This window comes from Alligator sinensis, unplaced genomic scaffold (assembly GCF_000455745.1).
Source record: "Alligator sinensis unplaced genomic scaffold, ASM45574v1 scaffold883_1, whole genome shotgun sequence".
Lineage (NCBI taxonomy): Eukaryota > Metazoa > Chordata > Crocodylia > Alligatoridae > Alligator > Alligator sinensis.
Genome location: NW_005842009.1, coordinates 2,817,645 through 2,844,476, shown reverse-complemented (window position 1 = coordinate 2,844,476; position 26,832 = coordinate 2,817,645). Strand labels below are relative to the sequence as shown.

At 49.9% G+C, this 26,832-nt stretch overlaps 1 protein-coding gene and 1 non-coding gene across 2 annotated transcripts in view; one reads left to right on the top strand and one right to left on the bottom strand.

The window, feature by feature from the left end:
- LOC102374479 (discoidin, CUB and LCCL domain-containing protein 1-like) overlaps positions 1-18,739 on the top strand; it is a 55,625-nt gene extending 36,886 nt beyond the window's left edge. The window contains exons 5-16 of the mRNA XM_025201956.1: positions 2,191-2,242; positions 3,527-3,599; positions 4,180-4,313; positions 5,622-5,659; positions 6,391-6,585; positions 8,532-8,653; positions 10,419-10,587; positions 11,206-11,298; positions 13,281-13,371; positions 14,963-15,000; positions 15,730-15,852; positions 17,884-18,739. Of these exons, the coding sequence (XP_025057741.1) occupies positions 2,191-2,242; positions 3,527-3,599; positions 4,180-4,313; positions 5,622-5,659; positions 6,391-6,585; positions 8,532-8,653; positions 10,419-10,587; positions 11,206-11,298; positions 13,281-13,371; positions 14,963-15,000; positions 15,730-15,852; positions 17,884-18,404 (1,649 nt within the window). The 3' untranslated portion in view covers positions 18,405-18,739. The remainder of the gene's footprint in view (positions 1-2,190; positions 2,243-3,526; positions 3,600-4,179; positions 4,314-5,621; positions 5,660-6,390; positions 6,586-8,531; positions 8,654-10,418; positions 10,588-11,205; positions 11,299-13,280; positions 13,372-14,962; positions 15,001-15,729; positions 15,853-17,883) is intronic.
- A 7,516-nt stretch (positions 18,740-26,255) lies between these two features.
- LOC112549974 lies at positions 26,256-26,396 on the bottom strand. Its single transcript, XR_003093634.1, has one exon. It is a non-coding gene; the product is annotated as a U11 spliceosomal RNA (small nuclear RNA).
- Between the last annotated feature and the right edge of the window lie 436 nt (positions 26,397-26,832).

Sequence of the window (26,832 nt, the reverse complement as noted above, 5' to 3'; positions counted from 1 at the left end):
GTCCTTTTGAATGCTCGCAGTCATGCTGCCTTGGGTGATCTGCACAGCAGGGGATTCTTGGCTTCTTGCCCTATATTTAAAGAGAATGATTGTCTCCAGGATGTTGTCCTGTCCTGTTGTGAAAAGCACCTCCCTTGCCATTCAAAACATACTGGACAACTCCGTTCCCACTGGGGACCACATCACACCTTTATGGCATTGTCAGCCTGACCAGTTGATTCCATGGCAAAGCAACTTTAGGAACATATTGAATGTCTCTGTTGTTGAAGTGCATTGAGCAGCTGGAGGTGAGGAAGCTAGTGCCATGTGATCAGATAACCAGAGGCTGGCAGTGGCCAATTAAACAGCATGGCTAAGACCTTTGTTGTGGCACAGGTGGCCTGTGCAGAATCCTGTTAGGTATGGTAGGGAGATTTGAGGAGCTCTCCTTTGGGATGATATGCATGATCCATGCCTTGGTCACTCAGGAGTACTACAGCTGTCCCACACCTGGGCTGGTGAATCCTCTATCCCTTGCAATGCCATCATGAGTTTTCTGTGGGAGCATGTTTGTACAGAGTGCCTGCTTCCCTCTGCACTGCTGCCTTTGTGCTCCATTCTGGCAATATAAAGAGCCTTAAAGTGGGTACAAGTTCCCTTTAAGAGCCACATTAAGCTGCCAGGAGTAGCTGCCTATGTGAAAATTAGGCTCCTGATTTTTCAAGAGAAGGGCTCACACATTGTTTGCTGAGTTTACACCACAAACATTCATGAGTCACCGTCTTTTTCTTCAGTCCTCTGTGGTTTCTGGAAGACTGGGAGAGAGGGTGGCGGGGGCTACACTGCCGGGAATCCAAAGACACTGGGCTTCAGTGTGTAACTTCCTTTCTAAGAGGAGAATAACAACAACTTGGGTGTCCTGATGTCTTCCCTGGAAGCAGGCTGCTTCCCATTCTGTAATGCAGGGATCGTGATACTCACCTGACAAGAATATGGGAGGCACTATTAACCTTTTATTTAAATCCTTGGGTCATCGAATAAAACAACGCTGGAAAGAAAAAGTCACTTTAGAAGAGGTGTCTAACTTGCAGGATGATGGGGTAGATGAATGGTTATTAATGCAGGCATCTGGAAGGTACCCACCAGAGCAGGGGCTGGGAGCATGCTGGCCTATCCAGGACAAGTCTGAAAGCTGGGGAAAGGTTGGAGAGTGGAGCCCCTCATGGAAGCTTTATGGCTTGTCTTTTTCTCCCAGTTCCCACATATTTTCAAATGAAAATCTCCTGTGTTGTTAGGACAGGGTGAACCCATGGGGATAAATTCCCTCCCAACACTAAAAAGGCAACTGTGACTCAGATAGGATGTGGGCCTAAGAACCTATCCCACATCAGCTTCCAAAGCCTCCATCCACTCCTGACCTTGGGCTGCTGGAAAGGGTGGCTTTGTGGTTAAGGCAGAAACCTGGGATTCAGAACAGCTGGGTTCAACTCTAGACCTTGCTTGAAGTGACCTTGGTCAGATCACTTAATATCTCTGGACCGCTATTCCATCGAGCTATTTCCAGACCTTCCAGGAGTGTTGAGAGGATAAGACCAAACTATGTGAGAGAGGATAAACTATTTGTTGGGTGAGGGCCACATCCAGAATCATCTGTGTCATAGTAGCATCTCAAAGCCTCAGCCATGCACCTGGCCTCCACTACACTAGGTACTGAACAAACAGATGGTCCCTGCCCCAAGGAGCCTGCAGCCCAAGCAGGTAGATGGCCATCAGCCTAAGCTAACCAGAGTCAAGGCCACTCGATTAGAAGTCAATGAGAAGTTACAGTGGCCCTTGGCAAATGTCTGGGGGTGTTACAATTACCATGTAATATGGCATTGCTCCCTGGGCATGACATGAGCTGTCTGGGTTGTACACTGCTGTTGGACAGCTCTGAGACAGGGGGGGGGTTATAGTAATAACAAGTGGGGGGGTTTACTACCCCTGTGCTAGGACCTGTACCAAATGACCCTGGATGTAAATCAGGAGAGACTTGATGCACTTAATGTGACAGTGTTTATGTGAAGCTGCTCTGTGAAGATTCAGATTCAAGGCCTGTCTTGCCATATTGTCACTATAACAAACAGCAGAGGAGCCTGCCAGGGGTCAAGGAGATCCCTGTGGGCTTGGGCTGAGTTCACTGACCCACTAACTTCTCTGTCTATCTTCTAGATCTGATTTCCTGTTTGGATAAGGGCACCCATTACAGCCAACAACAGATCAGGTGAGTGGGTTTCTAGGGAAAGATGTTTTTTTCTCAAAATGAGCTATTGTGGATCCAATCCAGTTGGAAGGTGACTCTGCTGACTCTCTGATCAGCACAATAACACTGGGGAAGAGGAAATCTGGAGAGCCTGGGACAATAGACAGTGCATTTCCTTAATGCAGACAGGACGGTAGAAACAGAGTTCCTGGATTCTGAACCAAATTCTGCCACTGACTAAAGGCTTTTGGCAAGTCACGTCCCCATCCCACAACTGCCCTTTCCTCATTTCACTCCCCTCAACCCAGTCAAGTAGGGGTTATGCCTCTCCCTCAGGGGAATTGTGAAGCTTAATTAATCACTGTACAACACTATGAGCTCATCCAATGAAAGATGCAATAATTGAGGGTTATTAATGCTTATTAGCCACCCACCAGCTGATTCACTACATGGGTGAATAATTTATCTGACAAATATTTCCTCCTTTCCTAGGTACAGATTTGCCCAACAGCTGGTCAGTGATGTCCCCCATATTTATCATAACTGTAGGGCTGAAAGGAACCTCAGGGGTCATGTAGTCCAACCCCCTGCATGAATGTAGCACGCACTATTCCTATATTCTCCCAAAAAGAAGCTTCTTCTTGAAAAAAATCCAGTGAAGAGGATCTTCCATCTGCTATCCGCCAACAATTCTCTACCTGTTGCTCCGTCGTTGTATCTGATATTTAGAATCCAAGCTCATTTTGATTGGACTCATGGGTCACATCCAAATGTGCCCGAATGGAGGTTTCTGGTGGGAATAGTTGCATTATAAATTGACAGTTCTCTTCCTGTGAACGCTCTACGGGATGTGGTTAAAATTCCCCAGGCTGAGGCCCTTCCCTGCCAGAGAACTTGACTGGTAGAATGCCTGCACAGTATGAATACAGCAGGGACAGAGAGAGCCAGTGAAAATGCATGTAAAGGTCTGGACCGGTTTTAATGGGAGATAGTTTGCAGGCTCTTCCCATTACCATGGGAGGGGCACTCTTTGACATGTAAATAAATCTACTAGATCCTCAATGCACATCACACAGTTCACCCTTTCTGGTAGCCTCAGAGCCTCATGGGCCATGGAAACTGAATATCTCAGAGGACCTTGCACAGCCATATCTGTTCTGGGGACAGAGGAAGCTGCAGCTAGCAGGGTTGTGGGTCACTGATGTCTGAGATAGCTACAAGGAAGTAATAGGATGGAAAGTAAGGCCCTGAGTCCCAAGGAGCAAGACCTTGATTCAGGCACTAATCATTTGTCATGTATTTCAGTGTTTACTGCCCTGCAGGCTGCAAGGGAATAGCTGGTGATATCTGGGGCAACACCAACCAGGGCTACCGAGATGTGAGTACCAACTTCAGTGCTGCAGCCATCACTGACTTGAGATGATTTGGTGTGGCATGGGTGTTGAAGAGCCCTTTTCTGGATGGAGAGGCATCCATGCCACAGTGCCAGCATGGCTGTACAAACCCACTGCTTACGGGTGTCTCGGCAGAGGGCAGGGCTCAGTGGGTCCTGGAAGGTGAATTCCATGAGTTCCTCCAGCCCCAGCAGGTTGGCAGGTAGTGTAGAGAAGCCTCTTGCTCTGTCTGATCAGTGGTTACATGGAGACCTCCAAGGTCCAGGGCTGTCATCCTGGTGGTCTTGAAACCAGAACTAAATTTGCCTGAGAAAGGGCCTGATACCAATCTCTCTTCCATGAAGTTACTCCCAGTTCATACTGGTGTAAGATCAGAACTGGTCATTAGATAGTAATAGTCACTGAAATAAATAGCACTGCCCTGGACTTACACCCATGTGACCAGAGATCTGGCCCTCTCTCTTCTGGGGAATTGTCCCATTCAGGATGGATGGGGCTGAGTTCTTTTACTGGGGATTTTTTTCGCTTCCTCCCTTCTATTCACTGCTTCCCTGTTCCCGCCAGACCTCAGTTCTCTGCAAAGCAGCTGTCCATGCTGGAGTGATCCTGGATGAGCTGGGAGGGCAGGTCACTCTATCACGGCAGAAAGGGATCACTCTCTATGAATCAGCCTTTGCCAATGGACTCCACTCCAAGAGGTGAGTAGCTAGCATCTTTGATGAGTCAGTGAGCAGCCAGAGTTGGACCAGTTTGTCCTCCAAAGATAAATCTATAGCTGGCATAAATTAATCCAATGGAACCAGGCTGATTAATGCTGAGGGAGGATCTGGCCCACTGTTTCTGGGGGGCAAAATGCAGATCAAAAAGGAGGGGACCAAAGCTTACAGCTCTTACTCAGGCTAAAGGCTCTAGCAGGTTTAGGTAAGCACTGCCTGCAGAACTTGGCCCACACTTTCTTTGAAGTGTCCAGTGCCTGGGGCCCTGGAAGACTCTGAGCCTGTTGTCACCTCAGCCACTAACCTGCAGTGTGACCTTGAGCATAAGCAAGGCAGTGGATGTCTCTGTGCTGCTCTTTTCCCATCTTTGAAATGGGCATAGTGATACTAATTTAATTTATGGGCCTGGAGGGCATGTGAGGCTTCATCTGCTCCTGAATGAGTGTAAAGCTTTTCAGATGAATATAAAAGCACAGGAGTGCTGCTTTTCATAACCAGTCACTAAAGCCAGTTCATATTGAAGTGGTCCAGTGAATCTAGCTGCTGCTTTGTCCAGACAGAGACTTGCTCTGGGATATGTCAGCAGCATCGAGACAGCCTCTTCTCCCCAGCAACCCTGCCTGAGCCCAGTCAGGCACTGGTGTGAACAGGGCCAAGCTGCATCTCATCAGATGCGGAGCACAGAACTGAGCCTAGTGGAGCAAGGAGCTGTTTGCTTTTTCTGCACTAGTTCAATGGGGTCTGGTCTTGTTTGTAGGAGCCAGGGTTCATCACTGACCAAGGGTCAGGAAAGCTGGGACTGGGACTGGGACCGGGGCTGGGGTGTGGGAAGGGCATTTGCAAAGCGTGGATGCAGTTCCATGGAAGTGAGGAGCTGTGCTCCTTCATGCTGTGTGTGGCTGGCCACCCGTAGCTTATATCGCTTAGGTCAGATTGACTTGCAGTGGTGTTACAGGAAGGAAAACATGTTGCTTTGGGTTTGTCTCTCCCTCTGGCACATCGCCTGGCTCTCCTCTCACTCCCACTGGTGTAAATCAGGAGGAAAGCCGCTGACATTGATGGCATCAGTGTGTGAGAAGACCTTAGCCCCTCTGTCCCTTTCTGCCCTTAGTTGCCCTGAGACAAATCTGGAAGAGCTTCAGGGACTGTAGGGGTTAGTGTTATACAAAACCCGGGGCTGGAGAGGGGTGGCTCCGCTCCTGTCAGCAGGGGGATGTCTGCTTGACTCCACTGTGAGACCAGCGTCTTTCCTCCCTTTTTTATAACTTTCATCTGTTTTTCTTCAAATAGGGGATCCCTGTCTGAAAAGCGCCTCGTTTTTCACAAAGGTACGCCAGTCTCCCTTTGTCCTCAGATAAGCCCAACTCCCCTGCCCCATCTGCTTTGCGAGGAACAAGAGCAGATCTCTGGGCCTGGGTGTAAATCAGGTCTTAGCTACTGATGTGAATCAGCGTTTCGCTGTTGTAGGTTTTGGATCCATGCCAATTTACACCTGCTGAGCACTTGGCCCAGGGGTTCAAAGTGACGTAAGCAGTAATCAGGCCAGAATGTACGTGGGGAGGTTGCACATTTTGCAGCCTCAGTATCCTTTTCTCACAGTGACCTTTGCCTGCTGAAGCCTGGTGAACAGCTTGACCCTCTCATTTGGGATAAAGGAATCTCCCTGTTGGAAGAACTGTGTCTCTGGGCCCACAGCCTGGGAACAGAGCCCTTCCCTTCCCATAACCAGTGCTTGAGCTAGCTGTCAGCGCGGAGGCGGAGGAGGGAAGCAGGGCGGGAGAGGAGTTAGCAAGAGGTAGTAGGCAGCTTCCTCAGCAGTGAATGCTGAGTTAAACAGACTGGCCAACCTTTTGCTGAGGCTTCCCCCAACCTGATGCCCTGCCAAAGACAGACATTTCTCATTAAGCCTCGCCACACTCCCTTCCAGCACGTGGAGCTAAGCCACTGGCCCCTGCTCCCCACTGCTGCCCTGGGGCCCACCCAGGACAAGGAGGAAAGGCAGCTTGTGTTGGCACTGGCCTCCTGGGGAGACTTTCATGTTCTGCCCTTCCATTTCCAGCTTGTGATGATGCCCTGGAAGCAGCTGGCTTCAACGCCTCCTCTTCCTGGCATGAGGTGACCGCCATGGGGCAGTACAAGCTCTGGACGGCCGAGCGGGCGGCTCTCAGCACCAGTGGGTACTCCTGGGCTGCTGATCCCAGCGCAGACACACAGTGGCTCGAGATAGACCTGGGGGGAAGGAAGAACATCACAGGTCAGTAAGTATCAGAATCTTTCTCTTCCTCCAGGGCTGAAGCAGAGGGTGCAGGGCCAACTTCTCAGCAGGGGTAAAAATGATTACCCTACCCCCATTGTCCACATTGTGGAGGAGGCAGATCTTCGGTTGAGGGACTTCTCCATAACTCTCAGTGAGGGTCATTCCAGATTTACTCTAGTGTGACTGAAGGCAGAATCTAGCCACTGTAGGTCTTATTCTGACCCCATTTATGCCAGGGTATATTAGGAGGAGCTCTGCTGAAATGGGTGCATCTCAACAGCCACAGGCCTTCCCCAGTACACACACAGTGGGATGTTCCTTCTGCTTCCAATGGTCCCAACAGATCCCAACCTCCTTAATGGAGATATCCCTGGTGGTGGATTTGGGGGGCCCTCTATCCTGGTGCCTGGGCAGTCCCCGGTTTCCAGAGTACAGGCATTTTTCAGAGAAGAATTCCCTGCTTAAATGAACTTAGATGCAGAGCAGCATAGGAAAAGTGGGGGAAGGCAGCAGAGCCAATTCTGATCTCTCACCGATGTAAAACATTACTTACTATCTGTTTTGCTGTCATGCCTGGGAGCACCGTGATGAACAGGACTCCACTGTGCTAGGTGCTGTACAGAAGCAGAGCAAGAAGGGAGCTTGCACAAAATTGGCTCTAACTCCTTTGAAGCCAGTAGTCATCCTGGAAAAGAAACTACACTGGAGTCAATGGAACTAATCCAGATTTGTACCAATGTAACTAAGAGCATGATCTGCCCCAGGTTGACTTTTCTGTTTCCTATCCTTCCCCTCCTGCCCTGCTTGTGACGCCAGCCAGTTTGCATGCAAGGTGTCAGGGCCCACAGAATTCATTTCTCCAGCTCTCCCTTTCACTCCATCCTTTTCTTCTCTCTCTATCTCTCTCTTTGTTTTTTGATCTTTCTCTTCTCTCTCATTCTTTTCTCTCTTGCTTTTTTCTATCCCTGGCTCTGTTCTCTTCCCCTGTGCCCCTCTCCCCCTGCTATCTCAGGGTAGGACCATCTCCAGCTGAACAAGTTAATATTATGCTCTTGCATCAGCTGCCAGCAAACGGCTTTTGTTTTGAGAGCCCTGACAAAAATTGGGGCTTTTGTCTGGCGGGCCCAGAATGTGCTTGTTAATTGGAAAGAGGAAAATGGAGGCATTGTGAGGCAGTCGGCTGGAGGCTGAGTGGAATGCAGGCGGGGAGCAGGGTTTGGGGCTTATCTGATCATCATCCTGGGCAGAGCTGGGCAGAGAGAAGGGACTTGGCTTCTAGAGGGGTTAAAAATTTAAACCTGTTGGTCTCAAAGCTTTTCCAGGGCCTGTGTCTCCACAGCTCGTAGCATGAGGTGGCAAAAGACACGATGATGTCAGGCTTGTCTTAAATTCCTAGCAGCAGATGCCTGGAGGGAGAGAGGAACTTAGTAATGACTTTGCCCTGCATGAGGGGATCTCTCTTCAGGGGATCTCAAAGCATCAGCCCCATCCTTGAGGCAGTGCCATTGTGCCCATTTTACAGATGTGGAAACTGAGGCACAGACACCGGGGCGGGGGGGGGGGTGTCCAAAATCATATGTGATTGGCTGAAATTCCCATCTCCCAGTCACCTATTCATGCTTCTTCCCAGAAAAGAACCCAGGAGTCCTGACTCTTGTACCAACCACTACCTTACCACTCACCATTGCTCCACTGCTAAGGATGAGGGGTATTGCTCTGTTAAAAGGAGATATTGCTCTGTTCTTAACCACTTGCCTGACCCCAGCTCCTGTTTAGTTCCTTTGGCTTCAGTGCAGTCTGATCAGACCAGACATGAGGCCCGTATCTCTGTTTCCCAAAGCTGAACCCAGAAGCCATTTCAGCCCCTTGAATGCCAGTAGTCTCCTTCATACCAAGAACCCTAACGACTGTCCATGCCACGATCTGACTGTGCCTATTTACAGGAATTATAACCAAGGGATCCACTGATACATACGACTACTATGTGAAATCCTACCGGGTTTTGTCCAGCAGAGATGGAAAGAATTGGAAAGCCTACAGATCGGCCAGTGGGCAGGAGGACAAGGTGAGATTGTCTGCACTGACGGCAGTGGCTGGACAGTGGAGAAGGAACAGAGAGCGTGATAGGAATTAAAGAAACTGCCCCCTGGCTGGTTGATACAGAGGCTGAGGCTGGGTTATTTCTCCACAGAATCTCGATATCAACGTACGTGCGTAGGGACGGATTCTGGCCTTATTTACTCTGCTGCAAGCTTGAAATGATACTAGTGGAAACAGAGTTATTCCAGATTTACACTGAGATGACCTCAATCAGCATCTGCCTCTTAGAGATACCTTCCCTTGCTATAGCTCTCACATGATGAGCAAACATAAATGAAGCATCCCTACACTCAGGGTAGTATCATAACAAGTTGTAGTCACATAGGGGATTTACACACGTGCCTGATGTCTGCTGGAGCGTGCTAATGAGCACGCTCCAGAAGCCTCGGCATCACATGTATTCAGCATCCCCGCACTTCAAAATGGCAGTGGGGGTGCTTTAACTAAAGCTCATCAAACAAGCTTTAGTTAAAGTATCCCCGCTACCATTTTGAAGCGCGGGATGCTGAATACACAAGACACTGTGGGCACTTTAATTAGAGTGGTACCCAAGAGCTGCTCTAATTAAAACATTCCCCCCACAACCCCAGAGCGCATGTAAAGATGCTCATAGGGACTTCCTGGTTGTCAAAATGCTGCATATCACAGCCCACTGGCATTTCAAAGTGACTGAAAGAACAGCACCAGAGCTTCCTGCTCCAGAAATCACATGCCAGTACCTGCAGAGCTTAAGGAGAATTCCCTTTGCTTGTTAGAGGTACAGGAACTACGACACTTAGCCCTGGTTCCATCCATTGGAAGGCAATAGTGGAGACAGACACTGGCCAGATCCTCACAGTATTATCCCTATTTTACAGATGGGGAAGCTGAGGTACAAGGAGATTAAGTGATTTGCCTGTAGCCCCTCAATAGGTTGTTATTAGAGCTGAGAACAGAACCCAGGAATCCTGGTTCTACAAACCCCTGTGCTCCAGCCATCTAACACGCTGTCTCCCCGTTCAGTTAGTCCCATTGCAGCCCATCAACTTAACATTGAAAAGACAACAAAAACAGGACTTGAAAAAAGATACAAAGTGCTGTGTGTGTTGTCAAGAAAATCTGTCTGTCTGAGTGCACAAAAGGTCTGATCCCGAGCAAAGTTCTCTCCACCCTCTTTTAAGAGAAGAAAACCCCTGGACCTCTTCCCATTCTGTGTGTGTATGTAAGAGTAAGAAATACACCTTGGAGCATAAGGATCTGGGACCTTTTCCTTCCAGCCACTTCTCTTCCTACCCTTTGTGTATCCCCAAATATACTTAAATAACAGTTACTGGCACTGAAAGAGAGAAAGGGGGCTTTTCCAGCTGAGATCTGAAGGGAGGCAGAGAGCTGTTGCCCTGGGAGGTTTTTCTAGATGGTGGGAGCTGCAGAAGAGAAGCTGTTTGCACCAGTGGTGAGAGATGATGTGAAGGGCCAAAGGAGCCTGGTTGTGGGGGAGAGGGGAGAGTGGAGAAGAGATCTCTCCTGGCTAGAGATGAGACCAGCTTGTGGGATGAGCTTTGCTCTCGTTGCTCCGGTGTGAATTTTCTGGGGCTCTACAGACACCAAAAGAGACCCTGATATGACTGGTCAGACTGACCCATGCCCAGTCTCTCCCATGCCAAGGGAGAGTGGGTGTTTGAGGATGTCTGTGTTAGATGCTTGCTGGGGCTCTGTCCTGTTGATCCCTTTGTTGTCCTGTCTCATCCCAGGTCTTTGAGGGAAATGCCAACAGCCACCAAGAAGTCTCCAACACGTTCATCCCCCCAATCCTGGCTCGCTATGTACGCATCATGCCTGAGAGCTGGAACCAGAGGATAGCCTTGAAGGTGGCACTGCTGGGATGTCAGATGGCACGAGTACGGGCCCTTCGGCCCTATGGTGAGTCTGGAGTCCAGCTGGGGGATGCACAGCCTGACCGAAGAGTCCATGTCCCCAGCCAGCTCCCCAGAGTTTCTCTGCACAAGTTAGGTTGGCACCCAGAGATGGCTGCGTTACACCTGGGAGATACAATTGAAGTCCAAAGCTCTCCCAAGCCTAGCAGCCCATTGGGCCACCTCATTTAAGGTTCACCCATTTGCACAGCCAACAGGGAAGGTTGCAGCCACTATCATTCACTGTCCAGCTGCTATTCACTCCCTAGCCTGAACGAACAGCGACCTATTGACAGCTAGGATCACCTGGGGCAGCTTTTAGCCCAAGTCTACGGCAAGGCCTGAACTCTTTTTCTGGACCTGTAACCTGTTTCCACAAAGCCAAGTGCTGGGACCATCAGCAAGGGGTCAGCCTTGGAAAGACCAGGCTCCCCTTGGGAAATCTCCCCATGAGAGACCATCAGCCACACTTAGATCAGACTGGAGAGTGAGGGCACAACACCCCTACCAGCTCCCACACAGGGCTGTGTGCTCAGCAGCTCTCTGGTGTGCTAGGTGGCAGGATGGAGCAGGTTGATGCAGGTCGCAGGCCTAAGGTGAGGAGCTGACCATTCATTCTTTGCAGTGCACAATGCCCCGAAAGAGGTGCCCGTCCTGACCAGTGTCCCTGTGAATTACACCCCGATCCCTGGAGTTGCCATGAACCCGGAGAAGGCAGGTACGTGCAGCACAGAGTGTTTACAGGGAGAGGAGCAGAGTGATCTAGTGGTCTGAGCTGGGGGTGGCAGAAGAGACACCATTAGCCATCTCAGCTCAGCTACTCTCTCAGTGTGACCTGGAGGAGATATTTAGTGTGACTCATACACCAACATTCACATGCCAGATCCTGTCCTGGTAAGCCCAGGTGGCTAGGGCTCTGTCATTGGCTAGTGGTGTGCAGACTCCCATAGCCGTTCCATGATGCACAGATGATTTCATGTATGTGCACACCTATTTTTTTCATTAAAGCAGACTTTCAACTTCTGTACTCAGTTTCCCCCATCAACAATGTGGGCATAATAAGGGGGAAAGGAAGAGGTTTTCAAGGGGCAGCAGGGCTTCCAGCTCCCACTGGGACTTTGGCAACCAAATCCCACCTGGGCCTTTGAAAATCCCTTCCTAATAAACCAGAGCTCAGGCAGCACATTAAAGATCCAGGGCACTCCTTGACTTCTATAAAATCACTTCTGTTCTACCAGTATCACTGAAAGCAGGATCAGTCACACAAGGGACAGCTGCAAGCCCCAGCCTTGCTCCAGAAGGCAGCTTCCTCTGAGCGCCTACCAGGCTGGGCTAAGGGGAAGCAGTATTTGCATCGTGTGGAAGGGAAAGGAATAAACTGAGAAGAGTTAGGAGAAATCTGACCACAGCAAAGGGTGCAATTCCTGTCCAGGGCATCACTTTTGCAGTTTTGTCCCTTTCAGAAGAGACTCAGGCCCTAATACTGGTGTCACTGGAGCAAGGCTGGGGCTTCAGTGGAGTCATGCTGCATTTACAATGGCTCAGTTGAGATCACAGGTTGCCCTCCTCCCCCTGCCCCAGCTCCCTTCCTCTCTGGACAGGTCAGGAAGACTTATCCCTTCTGTTCCAATCCTCTTCAGCTAGAATTTGTCCCCTTGAGTTTACTTAATTACATGGCAAGCATCTTCTTATTAATTGCAAGGGGCAGCAGAAAAAGGTCAACCGGGAGTCTGTTACCTAAGATGTGCGTTGTAATAGAAAGGAGAGTAGGGTGGCCATCATACAGGACATTCTGGTTTTCTGCTACTCTGTACTCTGTCCTCTATTGATACAAAACCCGACACCTTTATGTCCTTTATTTTTCCCTTTCAAGAGAAAAATAGAGGACATAAAGGCATTGGGTTTCATATCAGTAGAGGACAGAGGACAACCAGACTGTCCTCTATGATGGCCATCCTAAGGAGAGTGTGAAGGAGGAGCTCAAGCAATTCTTGCTAATGTGACACGGTTCCTGGAATATTTTGCCATGGGGGTTGGTTATTCCTCCTTGTCCCCCACCAAAACTCCCAAATTGGGTGACATCAGGAGTCATCCCAGTGAAGCCAGTATCATGACACTGTTGTAAACTCAGAGCTACTCCTGAAGGCAGTGAGGTTGCACTGGTGCTGAGTGGGTGCAAGAGCAGAATCTGGCTTCATATTTTCTTGGTAATAAGCAGGGATCCATGCCCCCACTCCCAGCTGGGGGAACCTGTAGCTGTAATGGGGCTCCAGCCAAGCTCTGTGGGTGTTAATACATGTGCTCCAGGAGGGTGTGCAGAGCCATTCTAATTAAGCACCCAGAGTGTCTTGTGTATCAGCATCCCTGCTCTAAAAATGGTGGTGGGGGCGCTTTAACTAAAGCTCATCAAATGAGCTTTAATTAAAGGGCCCCTGCTGCCATTTTTAAGCGTAAGCATGCTGATGTCTGCTGGCGTGCGGTAATTACCATGCTCCAGCAGACTTAATTAATCATGTCTGCTCTGACACACTGTAATTACAGCGCGACGGAGCAGCCTCGCAGCTTGTGTATAAGCGCCCCATGTGTCTGCAGTGGTGGAGTGAAGCCTATGCCTTGTGTGTGCTCTGCAAGGAGCAGGCATGATGTAGCCCTTTGCCCTGAATGCAGAGCTCTTTGCTCACCTCTTGCTTCCTTCCCCAGGCTCCTTGTTACTGGTAATGCTGCTTATCGGGGGGTTTGTGCTGCTTTCCTCCAGCCTCTTGCTGCTGGCTTTTCTGTGCCGCAAAAAAAGGTAAGTGGCATTTTTCCTAGCCTCTGCCCTGCTGCCTTTTTCCTCCTTTCCCATGCTCCCTGCCTCCTCCCTATCAGTCAGTGAGTGAGCCCTTTCCCCAGGGCAGTCAGGTACTGTCCCTTGTAACCAGCCTCTATGGCAGGGGGGGGCAAAATGCGGCCCACCAGGCCATTCTATCCAGCCCACAGGGCCCCTAAAAAATTTAGAAAATTAATACTTATCTGCCCCTGGCTGCCTGTCATGCGGCCCTCGATGGCTTGCCAAAACTTAGTAAGCGGCCCTCCACCCAAAATAATTGCCTGCCCCTGCTCTATGGGTACCAGGGACAGAGGTCATCCTGAAATAGAAGCTGCTGGTGACAGAAGCCAGGGCTGAGCATGCAGGCCATGGGTCAGCACAGAGCAGGGCTGTTCCAGCACTAGGCAATCCCCACAGGACATGCCTCTGAGGGTCATGTCTGCACAAGGAGGTGGGGTCTGGATTTTGCAAAGCTCAGGGATGCAACAGCTGCTTTCCTGGGACTTCACCTGAGGTAATAGTATCTGAGCACAGTTGCACCTGGGACCTGTGTTCTCAAACCAGGCCACCCAGCAGCCAAGGTGCACAGGCATTTCCCACTGGTGACCCGGCTGCAGCACCTTCAGCCTCTGGGACTCGTCCCACTGAGAAGAAAATCACCTGCCCCACCCCGACCTTGAGCAAGCAACTGAACCTGTACAACCTAGATTATTCTCCCCACTTCATAGAGGGGCAAGTGATGCTCAGAAAGGCAGAGTGAGGTACCCCACACTGTAGACATCCATAACACAGTCTGGGACAGAAACCAGCAGGTGTCCTGGCTCTCAGTGCCCTGCTGTGAGCCCTACACCATGCTGTTGCATTTGTTTCCATGCCATCAGACTCTCACGTCCCTCCTTCCCAATAGCAACAACAACATTCCCAAGGATGTTCAAAGGCAATCTTCCCTCTGCATCCTTCACAGCTCCCCACAGAAGCCCTTGACCATTCACTGCAGGTCAAGGAGAAAGCAGATCAGCTACTGGGGCACCTGGAGGAAAACTGTCTTTGTCTCACGTGGCAGAGAGCAATACTTAGGACTGTTGCGTGCAGGCCAGTTCCAGCGAACTGGGATCCAGTTACTGCGTTCCATGAGTTTGCAGAAACGGAGCGACAAGATTCAGCCTTCCAGGGCACTCTCTCTCTGCAGCAAGTGATCAGGAATATGGCACCAGAGCTCTGTACAGCTGGAACTCTTGGCTCCCTGGGCCTGTGATCACCCTGTGATTTTTGGGCACCGCTTGAGCAGCTGTGAATTCACCTGTGTGCTCCCAGGTGCCCTCAAGATGCCCAGGGGCAGTGCCTGGGAAGCTGTGGCTGTCACAAAGCTTGGTGTTAGTTTGCAGGGCAAAGTTCGTTCAAAGCCAGTTTCTACCTGGGCCTGGTTCAGGGTGAATGGGCTGCTCTGAGCTGTGATTAATGACTGGGAACATGTGGTGGTTTCCTGTGGCACCCAGACGGTCCAGCCCCTCCATGCTGAGATGATACAGAGCAGCTGTCCAATTACCTTGTTTCCCTTCTCTTTTTCTGGCAGGAAGACAACAGCAGATCTGAACTGCGGCCTGATGACAGGTACGTGCAGCCTTAGTCCCAGCGTGAAATAACCCACTGGGAGGTTAGTCAGGTGGCAAACAGCCTGCTTGGGACTTCCCAAAGCACCTGGGAGGGTCGGGCACCAGGCGTGGGTTATTATGATGTTACCAGAGTAATGAGTTATCATTGCCGGCTGGCAGGCTGCTGAGCAGGGGTGTCAGCAAAAGCAGAGCCAGTTCAAGTCCTCGGCCAGGCTGCTTCTCGATGGGAGTGGGAATCCCCTGGGTGCAGTTGAGGCCTGGGTCTTGTGCTGGTCTCCTGCGCAGGGGTAATTTCACTCTCTCTGCTGCTAGAGTACATGACCCTACATTGGGCTCGTGTTCAGAAGCAGTCTCCTTTTATGGAGCCACCAGGGTCCTGATGAGCATTGCAGTTGTAGGGCTTTCTCTCCATATGAGATACCTGTAATGTCCCCCACCCACCCCCCAGGAACTGTTCAGACCCCCCAGGATCTGAACACCTCAGTCTTTAATGCACTTATTTTGGTAACAACCCTGTGAGGTGATGCAGTGCCATAATCCCCATAGTACAGAGGGGAAACTGAGGCAGAGAGAGACTAAGTGAATTGGTCAGGGGCACACAGGAAGCGGGTGGCAGGGCAGGGAGGTAAACCCAAGCCTCCCAAGTCCTAGGCTAATGCCCTGAGCACTGGCCCACCCTTCTTCTGGACCCATATGCAGCTCATGCCTAAGGTGCTTCTCTCCGTAGGGTACCCAAAATCAGAGTGCAGCCAAGTGTGTTCCCTGGGGAGCCTGCAGCCATCCAGCTCGGAGCTGACTTCATTCCCAATGGCTGGGACCCCAGGGGACCTCACCAGGGCTCCTTCACCAGGTAACTGAGAAGCTGGGTGTTTAATCAGAGGGCTGGTACTACTTCCCTGCCCTCCCCTTACCCCATCTGCAGGTCAGGGCCTGCTCTGGCTTCATAGAGCTCAAGCAGCTGAGCTTCCTCAGTAGGCCACCACCCCATCTACCAGAGCTCCCCCTCCAGACAGCATCAGTCTAGACACGACAAGCCAGATGCACTGAGATTTCCAAGGGAACCCCCTTCCCTTAACCTTTGACACAGCAACTCTTTATACTTATGGGCCAACAGCTGGTCTTTTTTTGCATCTTCCTGTATGTGGGTCTGCATCATTAGCCCTATTGTACAGGTGGGAAGACGGAGGCCCAGAGAGGCAATGTGATTTTCCAAAGTCACATACTGAGTCAGTGGCAGTACTGGAAATGGATCCCAGGTTCCCAGAAGCAGGAACAGAATGCACAAGTCCCAACTCCCAGTCTCCTACCCAGGCTAAACCTGCATATATGCAAGCCACGCAGTCTACTATCCACACACATGCACCAGCAAGGACTAGGTCTATGATCTTCAACTCTTTTTCCTCCTGCCAGCAGAGAGAACAGGAGTCTATGGAGAATGCAGAGCTGCACCTGCCAGCTGTGGGCAGGGGCACAAGGCGGGCAGGGCTATCTACCCAAAGAGGAGATGAACTAACGGGTTGGCAGGAATGAGGCTGAAATCTTCTGGCCCTGGAGAGGGGGCCATGATAGTCCAAGAATGCTTCAAGCCCAGACTGGCAAGGCAGGGCTGGCACTCAGAGTAGCTGGATTGGTGCTCTCTCCTCCTGCAGAGAGGCTTAGCAGGTGCCAGTGCACCTTGACCAGGGGTCAGAGGGCATTGAGATCAGCTGCAGATAATGGAGTTGCACCAGGGGAGCTTCTCTGGCAGCTGAGGGGGCAAAACTTCCCTCTGAGGCAGGGCTAGAGTGTGTGAGTTTCTAGGCACCCCTATATTGGGTGACAGGGGTGGGGGTTTATGAACCCAGCCCCTTTCTCTGTCCTAGTTCAGGCCTGCACTGCAGCCCTCTAAATGCTGGGGTCAGGCAAGAGCAGCTTTCTCCCTTCCCCATCCTGTGGCAGCTGGCAATCCTGCCAGCTTCCCGGTGCAGCTCACAGCAGCCCTAACTTGTGCCAGCTACCAAGGGCCCCAGCAGCAGACCAGAACCAAGGGTCCCTCCACCAGGCCTCCCTCCCTCCTGTGTCAGAGGCTGCTCTGCCTGAGGCATGGAGAGCCGGGGACCCTTGCCTCTGCACCCGCTGGCCTTGTCTGGCAGGGGAACCAAGAAGCCAGGACAGTGCATCTCTGGGCTTGTGTATGTGCATGCCTGCTCCTCCTGTGTGTGTACATTAGTGCGGATGTGTGTGGTCCCCCCGCTCCTGCTCCGTAGGTTTTCCAGCCCTTTGTCCAATCCCAGCTGATCTCCTCCCCATAATCACTCATCTGGTCTCTGGGCAAGAGGCACAGAGGGTTAATTCCCACTGGCAGGTCTGGTTTGTCCGGCACTTTGTTCAGGGCTGCGGCTGCCGGTTGTGCAGCATAGCTAAAGAAGGAGTGAGAGTGCCCATTAATTACCACCCAGCACAGCCGGGCTGAAACACTTGGCCCATTGACTTCCCTCCCCGAGGAGCAAACAAAAGCCTCAAGCTCAGAGCGGGGGAAGGGAACAGGCCCAAGTCCAGCAGCCAACATCTGGGTGCTGGTGCAGCTGATGGCAGCGCTGTCCCTACAAAGTGGGCAGCCAGACAGAAGGAGGGCAGGGGACTGGGACTCTGACTGACTGAATGCAGTGGCTGAGTGTTGAGGCCTCGCCTGCACCAGCTGAGCCAGCTCTCAGCTTGATGGATGCCTGGTAGGGCCAACGAGCTGCCTCTTCTCTGGACCAGCAAGCATCTGGATAGGGGCAAAGCCAGGGCAGCTAGCAGGCCCTTCATAGCTCAGTCTGGCCAGTCTCTGCCAGCTGCATAGGGCCATCCACCTCAGAGCCTTGCACCTCTTCAAGCCTGTGCTGCTCTTCCTTTGCAGAATATGCTGAGCCCGATGTGGTCCAGGTCAGCCCCAGCAGCCAGACAGCCCCGTCCACCTTCAAACCCGCTCTTGATGAAGGCTACACGCTCCCACTGGTGATGAACCACTACGACGTGCCGGGGAAGTACCACGAGTACGCAGAGCCCCTGCCACCGGAGCCTGAGTACGCCACACCCTTCATGGAGCAGGGGGCTGAGGCTGGGGGCCCTGCTGCCAGGAAGAACGCCTGTGTCATCAAAGTGGTCCCCAACACCCAAGGCTGGGTGGGGACCCTCACCTTGCCAGCGACCTCAAGTATCCCTTCCCAGTACGACTCTCCCACTCAGCGGCCCGGTGAGACGCTGACGGATGTGACAGCAGACCCCCACAAGGCCAGTGTCGTGTACACAGAACCCCAGCCTGGACGGACTCCCAGCCCGGGGGGAGACCTCCCCACTGCACCCCATGCCTCCCCAGAGGGTCACTGCTTTCAGCTCAGAGACTCCCCCCTCACACACGTCTACCATGAGCCGCTGTAAGGCTGCAGAGAGGGGACTCGCGTGGGACACGCCAGGTAGCTTGGGAAAGGGGGTCTGGCTGCACTGGGAAAGCAGCACCGGGTCTACGCAGGATCCTTGGAGCAAAAGGACCTGGCCCAACCCATCACCAGCAAAGGGAATTTCAGTAGCCGTGAGAGCTACACGGTGGCACTGAACTGCACGAAGCCGCTCTAACTCTGTGACCGTTTTGTTTTGTTTGGGTTGTTTTCTGCCTCTAACATAATAGATGCCTCAGATGATCTTCCCCTTCCAAGTAGGTCTTGAAAGGATGGTGTCAAGAGAAAAAACAATCATATTAAATATATATCTATATACACACGTACACATACACATGCATATTTCCTTTGCATACACTGCTGGCACTAGTGTTGTCTTCATAACCAGCGCTGTGCCATGGGCACTACCCAGAGGGAAGGGGCGCCCCCTGCTGCCCCACCAGCTCACTAATGCCTCCCTCCCACTTACTGAAACTGGAACTTCACAAACCCGAGACTGTTCAGTGTGGACTTATTTTTTAACTCTAATTCATGGTAGAACTTGTTAAATTGGTTTCACTTTTTGTTTCTAGTTAGTTTCAGTTGCTGAATCTTTCTCTTTCCCATGCGCGCGTGTGTGTGTGTGTGCATGCATGCATACGTGTGTACAGGGGAGCTGAAATAGTGGCTGCTTTTCTTTAAATATCAAATGGAAACAGCACAGAAATATGTCAGGGAATATGGGGCACATAAAATATGTCAAAAACCCAACAAACTCTATTCTTTCTCCAGTGGATCTCCCCATCCCAGGGCCCAATCCAGCAAATATTTATATCGTGTCTTGCCTTGAGTAATCTCATTGGTTTTTAAGGAAGTAAAAGTACTCTGGCAAACAGTGATCCTGTGTTAGAGGAGTTAGGATTAAGAGAATTGCCCTTGTGTACTCCTAAGGGGCACTTTAGCTTCATTATTGATCAATAGGGCAACGTTCCTAGTGGTGGAGGAAAAAGCCTTGCAAAGGTGATAGCTTGGAGCATTGCATATGAAGGTGAGTTACAGACTTGCAGCTGTTCTGTGTGATCAATCCTCTAACCTCTGCCTGTCTCCCTGTCATTATCACAAGGCTGAGATACTGCAGTCAAAACTCCATCCTGGATCTGGGGGAAGGGACAAAACCGCAGCGAGCATGGTACTCAGTTCTGACCCATGTACCAGCCTGGCCTCATCCCTGTGGTACTTAAAAGGGACAGCATATGTCCCACAAGGGAAATTTGCTTAATAGCCGTTTGTCTAATGGCAAACATGCAAGAGCAGAAGCCATGCAAAAGCAACCAACCAGCCTGAATTTGGGGGCTGTGCCCCGATGTCCCCAAAGACACCCTGAAAAAGAGATTTTTGTCCCAAACATTCCCGCAGCACCAGGCAGGATCTACTCTACTGCATCTGTCTTGCAGGGGTGCAGCCTGCTTCTGCGTGAATGCAGCTATACCACTTCCAGTTGAAGTAGCTGTGGCCTACTTCCTATGCTAAAAGCAACGGAGTCACGTTCACACGCCAGAGCATGAGCCCATTCCTAATGCTGCACTGAGGCAGCCGTACTCATTGAAACCAGTAGTGGTATTAACAGCTTCTGAGGTTGGCAGAGTGTCTGGGCCCAAATTCCAGCGTCTGCTCCCAGGAAGTTGGCTGCATTAACTCCATTTCATTGTCAGCATCGATCCTCCCTGGCTGTTCCCACAGAATGAACTGCGGCCCAGGAGCCTCGCTGGCTGCTCAGTCCAGTAAGTGGGGAGGGAAACCTCAGACTCCACCGTGGGCTGTCTCACAATGTGCTTCTGGGGAATGGATCACACCTGTGTTGAGTGCGCTCATCATCAAAGCCATGCACATATGCCCCTGCAGTGATACACACACGCTCCATACAGATCTCTGCATGGTCTTTCCATATGAATGCTCCCACTCATTCAGACCACCTCCGCCCCAGCCACACATGTATGCTGGCAGCAATGCAGAGCAGAGGAAACAAAACCCGTTCCTTTGGAGGCAACTCTCAGCCCACCATGGGGTTGTGTTAACACTCAGCCAGCAGATTCAGAAAGCTGGGCATGGGGCTCAGTTGTGTTTCACCACAGACCCATCCAGCATGGCACTCAGCAAGAACACTTCAGGCACATGCAAGGCAAGGGAAAGGTCAAGTCCGTGTGTGTGTGTGTGTGTGTGTACACACACCTTGTGCGCATGGTACCTTGGGGTGGAATAAGTGGCCTGATCACTCAGTAGTGTTCATTAGCCATTCCAAGCACCACGGACGTGGCTGTCCTGCATCTGGTCCAGCTTGAGGATTCTGCTCCGGAGCAGGATAAGGTTTTAGTGTACACGTCGCCTGAGCCACTTTATCACAATCTACTACAGGGGCCTAAGATCCCTCTTGTGACCCCATGACCAACCTCCCAGCAATCGTCCTTGCAGTGTTAAGCCCTTCATGCTCTTGACTCTGAAGAAATAGGCTATTGTGGATGGATGCTGGCCACGTCTACACAAGATGCGGACTATGCAGTAGCTTGTTAGTATTGAGCACTAGCATCGCATGGCATGAAGCATGATGCAACTCTACTGCACAGTAGTAACGAGCTACTGTGCAGTCAGTGTCGCTAAAAAAGTCATTCGGGGATGCTACTGTGTATGCAAGTATTAAATGACCGCGCAGTGAGAACTGTGCAGTCAGTGCCTTGTGTAGATGCGGCCAGCAAGTCTCTGATCCATCTCCCATTAGAATTAGTGGAAAGATTATCCTTGCCTGTGGTGGGATTTGGTAAGGGCTCCAAGTGCCATGGCTTAGTACAGCAGCTTCCCTATGTAGGATGCAACATGAAATCTCCCGAATAGCATTGGTCCTTTTGAGTCTCATGGGAGATATTGTGCGGGTACAATAGCCTGTTTTTTCACTTAAGAGCATGAAAAGGTTAACAGCATTACAACTCTGCCACTCTTTTGAACTGACAGCCCATCAGTGATGTTATTCTGGAGGGCTTCTCATGCACTAGGATTGCTTGGGGATTTGTATATCAAAGTACCTGCATTTTCCCAAAGGGCAGTCAGCCAGTTCCAAATAAAAACTACATTTACTTAAGCACCTGGCCCAGGGGCCTTGAAGCCAAATGGGCTGGACCCTTGTCTGCTGTACATCAACTTTGCTTTTTGGTGTGCTGCTTTGTGCCAGTGGAGGGTCTGGTTGCAATGGGTGAGCCAGACAATGTATTTTCCTTTTGCAGAGTTCTCATCCCCAGCAATGTGTTGCACCCAGGACAGGTTTCCAGAAAGAGAAGTGCCTCTTTCTTTGCTGTATGGTTTGACTAACAAATGAGTGATCTTTCCATGCTCAAGGCATGGGGCTCAGAGGGGACTAATCTGTTGGATTTACATTGCATGTCACAGGTTCTAGGCACTATTGGACCAGTCATTATAAGTCCTCACACCACTATTGGGAAAAAGCCATGAATCCTTGCAGCTACCTTACATGGGAGGAAACTGGGGTATGCCGCAGAATAGCAAGTTTGTTCAGAACACAAGGGACTCAGCTACTCCTGTCTCCTTTCTCACTATTCCTCTGCAGCATGCTGTTTTCCAAGAACCCACAAGCCCAATTCACAGTCCTTTGCTCTGACCTCTAGGTCACATGGACCTCAACTGGGAGGCTGAAAGGGTGGAAGTCAGCAGCCTGGCATGCAGTAGCTTCTCCTTTTTGGGTACAAAACATGCTGGGTTTCAGGAGGTGTGGGCCTGACAAAGATGACTTCCCCCCCAAGGGGTCCCACCTACAGCTATCAGTATATTGGGATGCGCCTCTGCCATCACTCTCCAGGATAAGCAGTTAGAGGAGAAAAGGTTTCCTGGGCCACTTCTCCCCTCTTCGTGGAGTCCCTCAGCATCATCCACTAACACTTGTCCTTGCCTATTTGCAAGTAGCACAATTTAACACTGAAAAGGTTTCATGTTTGCAAAAGATGTGCTTAAAAGACACAAGTCTTTACAAGATCCAAGTTCTCCGTCTACCTGTGATGAAACTCAGTCCACTGGGCTAAGCATGTGTTCACATTTGCACATGAGCACACGTGCACACAGTCTACATTTGGCCTGCTGTTAGTAGTACATACATTACACAGAGCCCTTCAGTATAATAACCAAGCCAGCCCCAACCATAAAACTAAGAGTGATCACAGCTCTTGAAGGCAGCAATAACTGTCCCTTTCCCTTCACCAGTCTTCCTTTTCCTCTTGGATTCAAATGATCATTCATAGCAATGTTTTAAGTGGGAGGAAAGATCTAGGAGGAGCTTAACTGAAAACATGGAAACCAACAGTAACTGCATGCTGCTAGGAGAAAGCCCTAGGTTGAAAAAAACCCAATGCACAGAAAGCAGGACATTGGCTAACAAATTGGTTAACCCCTTTGTATGCATTTTAATTTTTAAGTACAAATAATGCCTCAGTTCAAATCTAACAGGAAGAAGGAGTCCTCTTATTGCAAAGAGCAAAGAATAATTCAAACCACAAAAAACAGAGAAAACTGTACATACCAGGGCCTTGGGAGTGATGTTTTAAAGCAGGTGAAATAATAGGGGTTAAATATATTTCCTGGGTAAGAAAAAGCAGGGAGAATGATTCTTTTCATATTTTGGCAGCAAGGCATATTCCTTGTAATGTAATTAATTTTTAGAGGAAAAGAGCAGTTTAAAAAAAAAATTGCAAGAAGGATTGCTAAGGCTAGGAATCACTGGGCATGTCTATACATTCAGTAATAGTTTGGTACCTGTAATATAACAGGTACTAACTTAATGTGCCGTAATCGGCACTACTGCGCATTAATGCAGACGAACGCTTTTTGCATGACAATGCGCATTGGACTAAATCTACTGTGCATTAGCACATTTTGCCATCCATGCTAATAATGTGCAGTAGAATTAGTCCAATGCGCATTAAGCATCTTATGTAGATGCACTCCCTGAGAATTTGCAACCAAGCAGAAGAGGAAACAGAATAATGTCACTTAAATTCTGAAGATTTGGGAAAATATAGTTATTAGGGTGGGAAATCTCCCTTATCTCAGCAAACCCTAATGTATATGGTAGTGTTAGAGTGATGCTGTAGCTGTGATGGTTCAGGAATTATGTGAGAGTCAAGGATTTTTTGGAAGTAATATATTTTATTGGACTTATTGCGTAGTTGGGCAAAGGTTTAGACAAGCTTTCCAATGCAAAAGCATTCTTCTTCAGGTCTCAGGTCTTGCATTGGAAAACTTGTCTGCCTTTATGCCAGCTAGGCTGCTGGTCCTATAAAAGCCCTCCCCCCAACCCCAATCCTTGCCCAATGTATATAGAACATACATAAAAGCTGTGGAAGTAGGCCAAAACTTATGCCTTTCTGAATTAATTAGTCTGTAAGGTAGAGGCATGGTTAGGTATGTTCATGAGCATTAGATTATATATTTTATAGATTATATATTTTATAGATTTTATAGATTAACCAAAGTAGTTTTGTGTTATACACACATACACCCCCAAAACTCCATTGAGAGACACAGTTAGCAGTTAGTCTAAAGTCAAACAGAAGGCAGGATAAAAGGCACTTTATAGATTAACCCAAGTAGATGTATAGTTATAGCCTCTGATGAGGTGATCTTCAGCCCATGAAAGCTCGTGTTACATCCAGGTTGATGGTACCTTTCCTAAGGGGTTGGATTATGGAGTGTACAGGATGGTTTGGATAGAGATGATCCTGGCTCAGGCAGGGGCTGGGCTAGATAACCTCTGGAAATCCTTGCCAGCCTGACTCCTCTATGATTTCTATATCTAAATATATATATGTGTATATATATATATAATGTAGATAAAATGTATACTGGGTTGTTGGTTATAGCCATGTTGGTCTAAGGACATAGGCAGGCAAGTTCTTTGAGCAGATGTGATATCTTTTATTAGACCAACTGAGTAGCTGGAAAAAAGTTCTTAGTAAGCTTTTGGGTGCAGTCAGCCTTCGCCAGGCATTGGGAGTCTGCTGTTTGAGATCTCCAAGGAATGAAAGGAGCTGGAAGTGTGACAGGATGTCAGTGAGGATGTAAATAGGTGGAAATTAGGAAAACAGTGGGTAGAGAAGGGAAGGGAGGGGAATATGAAGGGGGGGAAAAGCCAAAGGTAAGTAAGGGAGACCACTGTAGTAGTTTTCCAAGGTAGAAGAGAGGCAGTCTGTGGAAAAAGTAAGTAGCTGGAAATTAGGAAGACAAAAGGTAGAGAAGGAGGGGAGAAAGGGGGAGAAATGCAAATGTGTAAAAGGTCAGGTCTGGCAGGTCCCTGGTGAATCAGATGTCAGGCAGGTTGTAATGTGTCATATATCCAATGTCTATATTGAGTCCATGATTTTTTTGTATCCAGTAGATTTATGAAGTGAAGTTCATAGGCTTGTCGTTGTGCCCAAAAGCTTGCTAAGAACTTTTTTTCCAACTATACTGTTGGTCTAATAAAAGAGATCACATCTAGCCAAAGAACCTGGCCTATACATGAAGAAATGCAAAAATCTAGAACTCTTGGTTTAGAAATGACACCGTTTATTAGACCAAACAGGAAATTGCGAAAAAAATCTCTTTTTCTGCAGGGGTGTAGGTTGTAGCCGTGTTGGTCTAAGGACATAGGCAGACAAGGTTCCTTGTGTGAATCTGATATCTTTCATTGCAAGCTTTTGGGCTCAAAGGCCCTTCATCAGGCTTTGGGAAAATTAAAGATGGTAAAAAGTCCCCATAGGTAGGAAATAAACTTCATTTTTTCACAGAGGGAGCTGGAGATGAAAAAGCTACCCCTCTGGGTCCATGAGAGTATCTCTGAGTGTCTCTGAGCCGTTCAGAGTTGCTCTTTGTTGTGTAGATCAGTAGGATTCCTTCCCTGGAGGTGTCCGATGGCAAACAGGGAGGTTTAAAACTATTTCTTGTTCTGTAATGAAATTTAAAATCCAAAATTGGCTAAAATTCAGCATCTTCCAAGTTTCACTGACAGACAAGGTTCTTTGGGTGAATCGGATATCTTTTATTAGACCAACTTAAATAGCTGGAAAACAATTATTAAGCAAGCTTTCGGGTTCAAAAACCCTTCGTCAGGCTGAGGAAGTTCCAGCAGTCGGTGTGCGCTCTACCTGGATGGAATGAAAAGTGAAGAAGCCAGGGGCTGGGCTGCTCTGCATACAAGACAGGTAGTCGGTGAAAATGTAGGTTGAGGAGTCAATGGGTGAGACACAGGCTGGGGGGAGTGGGGAGAGAGAGAAGGGGGATGAATAGTGGGGAGATACCCAGGGAGTCAGCTGTCAGGCAGGTTATAATGTGTCATAAATCCAATGTCTATATTTAGTCCATGATTTTTAGTATCCGGGAGGTTGATGAAATGGAGCTCATAGGCTCCTCTCTGGAAAGTGTTTTATAAGTTTCCTTTGAGGATCAGGACTCAGAGATTGGAGAGAGAGTGGTTTTCTTGATTTTTTTCAAGCTTTCAGGGTCAAAGGACCTTCATGAGGCAGTGGGGACATTTTAAAGAGATTTATTTTTTTTTGCAATTTCCTAGTTGGTCTAATAAAAGGTAGCATTTCTGAACCAAGAGTTCTAGCGTTTTGCATTTCCTTTTGTCTCAGACCTACCCAGCTACCAAATCCCCCCCCCAGCCTATATATGACATAGCTATGATCTCTGATACAGAAACGCGAGCTAGTCTACAAGGTGCAGACCCATGTGGCTTCCCACCTGCCTTGCCCGGACCCGCAGCAGGGAGGTCGAGCCCGAGCCCGAGCCCACACGCGATCTGCTCTTGCACCAGGTAAATGGGGGCGCCGGAACAAGCGATTACCAACAGCCCCAGGAACAAAAATTGTGCTTCCGAAATCTCTTGATGTCGATTCCGCACGGGGCAGGACAAGCCGAAGCCAGCCCACCCCACGTGTCACTCATGACAGAAGCCCTTTTTAACCCGCGCACAGCGCGGCCCAGCCTCCACAGGCGAAGCGAGTTCTCTCCTGGTGAGGGCGAGTATCCAACCTTCCCGTAGCAAGACGCGGCCGGTCCCTCTGAGAGCAACCCCGGACTTGGCTCCCCCCGCTGGCTCGTTCTTTCCCCGCAAATCTCTGAAAACGTGCACGCCGCTGCACAGTGTTAGATGCAAATCTGCGCGCGGCATGCTGGGATCGCAGCATGGGCGGGGCCAGGGCCCGGGAGCGCTCCCGCCCACGTGCGCGGCGAAGGGCAGCGAAGGGAGAAAACCGCCCGGGTTTGAACCGCGGCCGCTGGATCTACAAGCAAAGGCTCTGCCCCAGCTGTGCAAGGGGAGTCCCCGCCCCCCCAGGCGCTGTCAAACCACGGCGCATGCGCAGCTCCTCTGCGTCGGCGGGGCGGGGGCTGGCCGG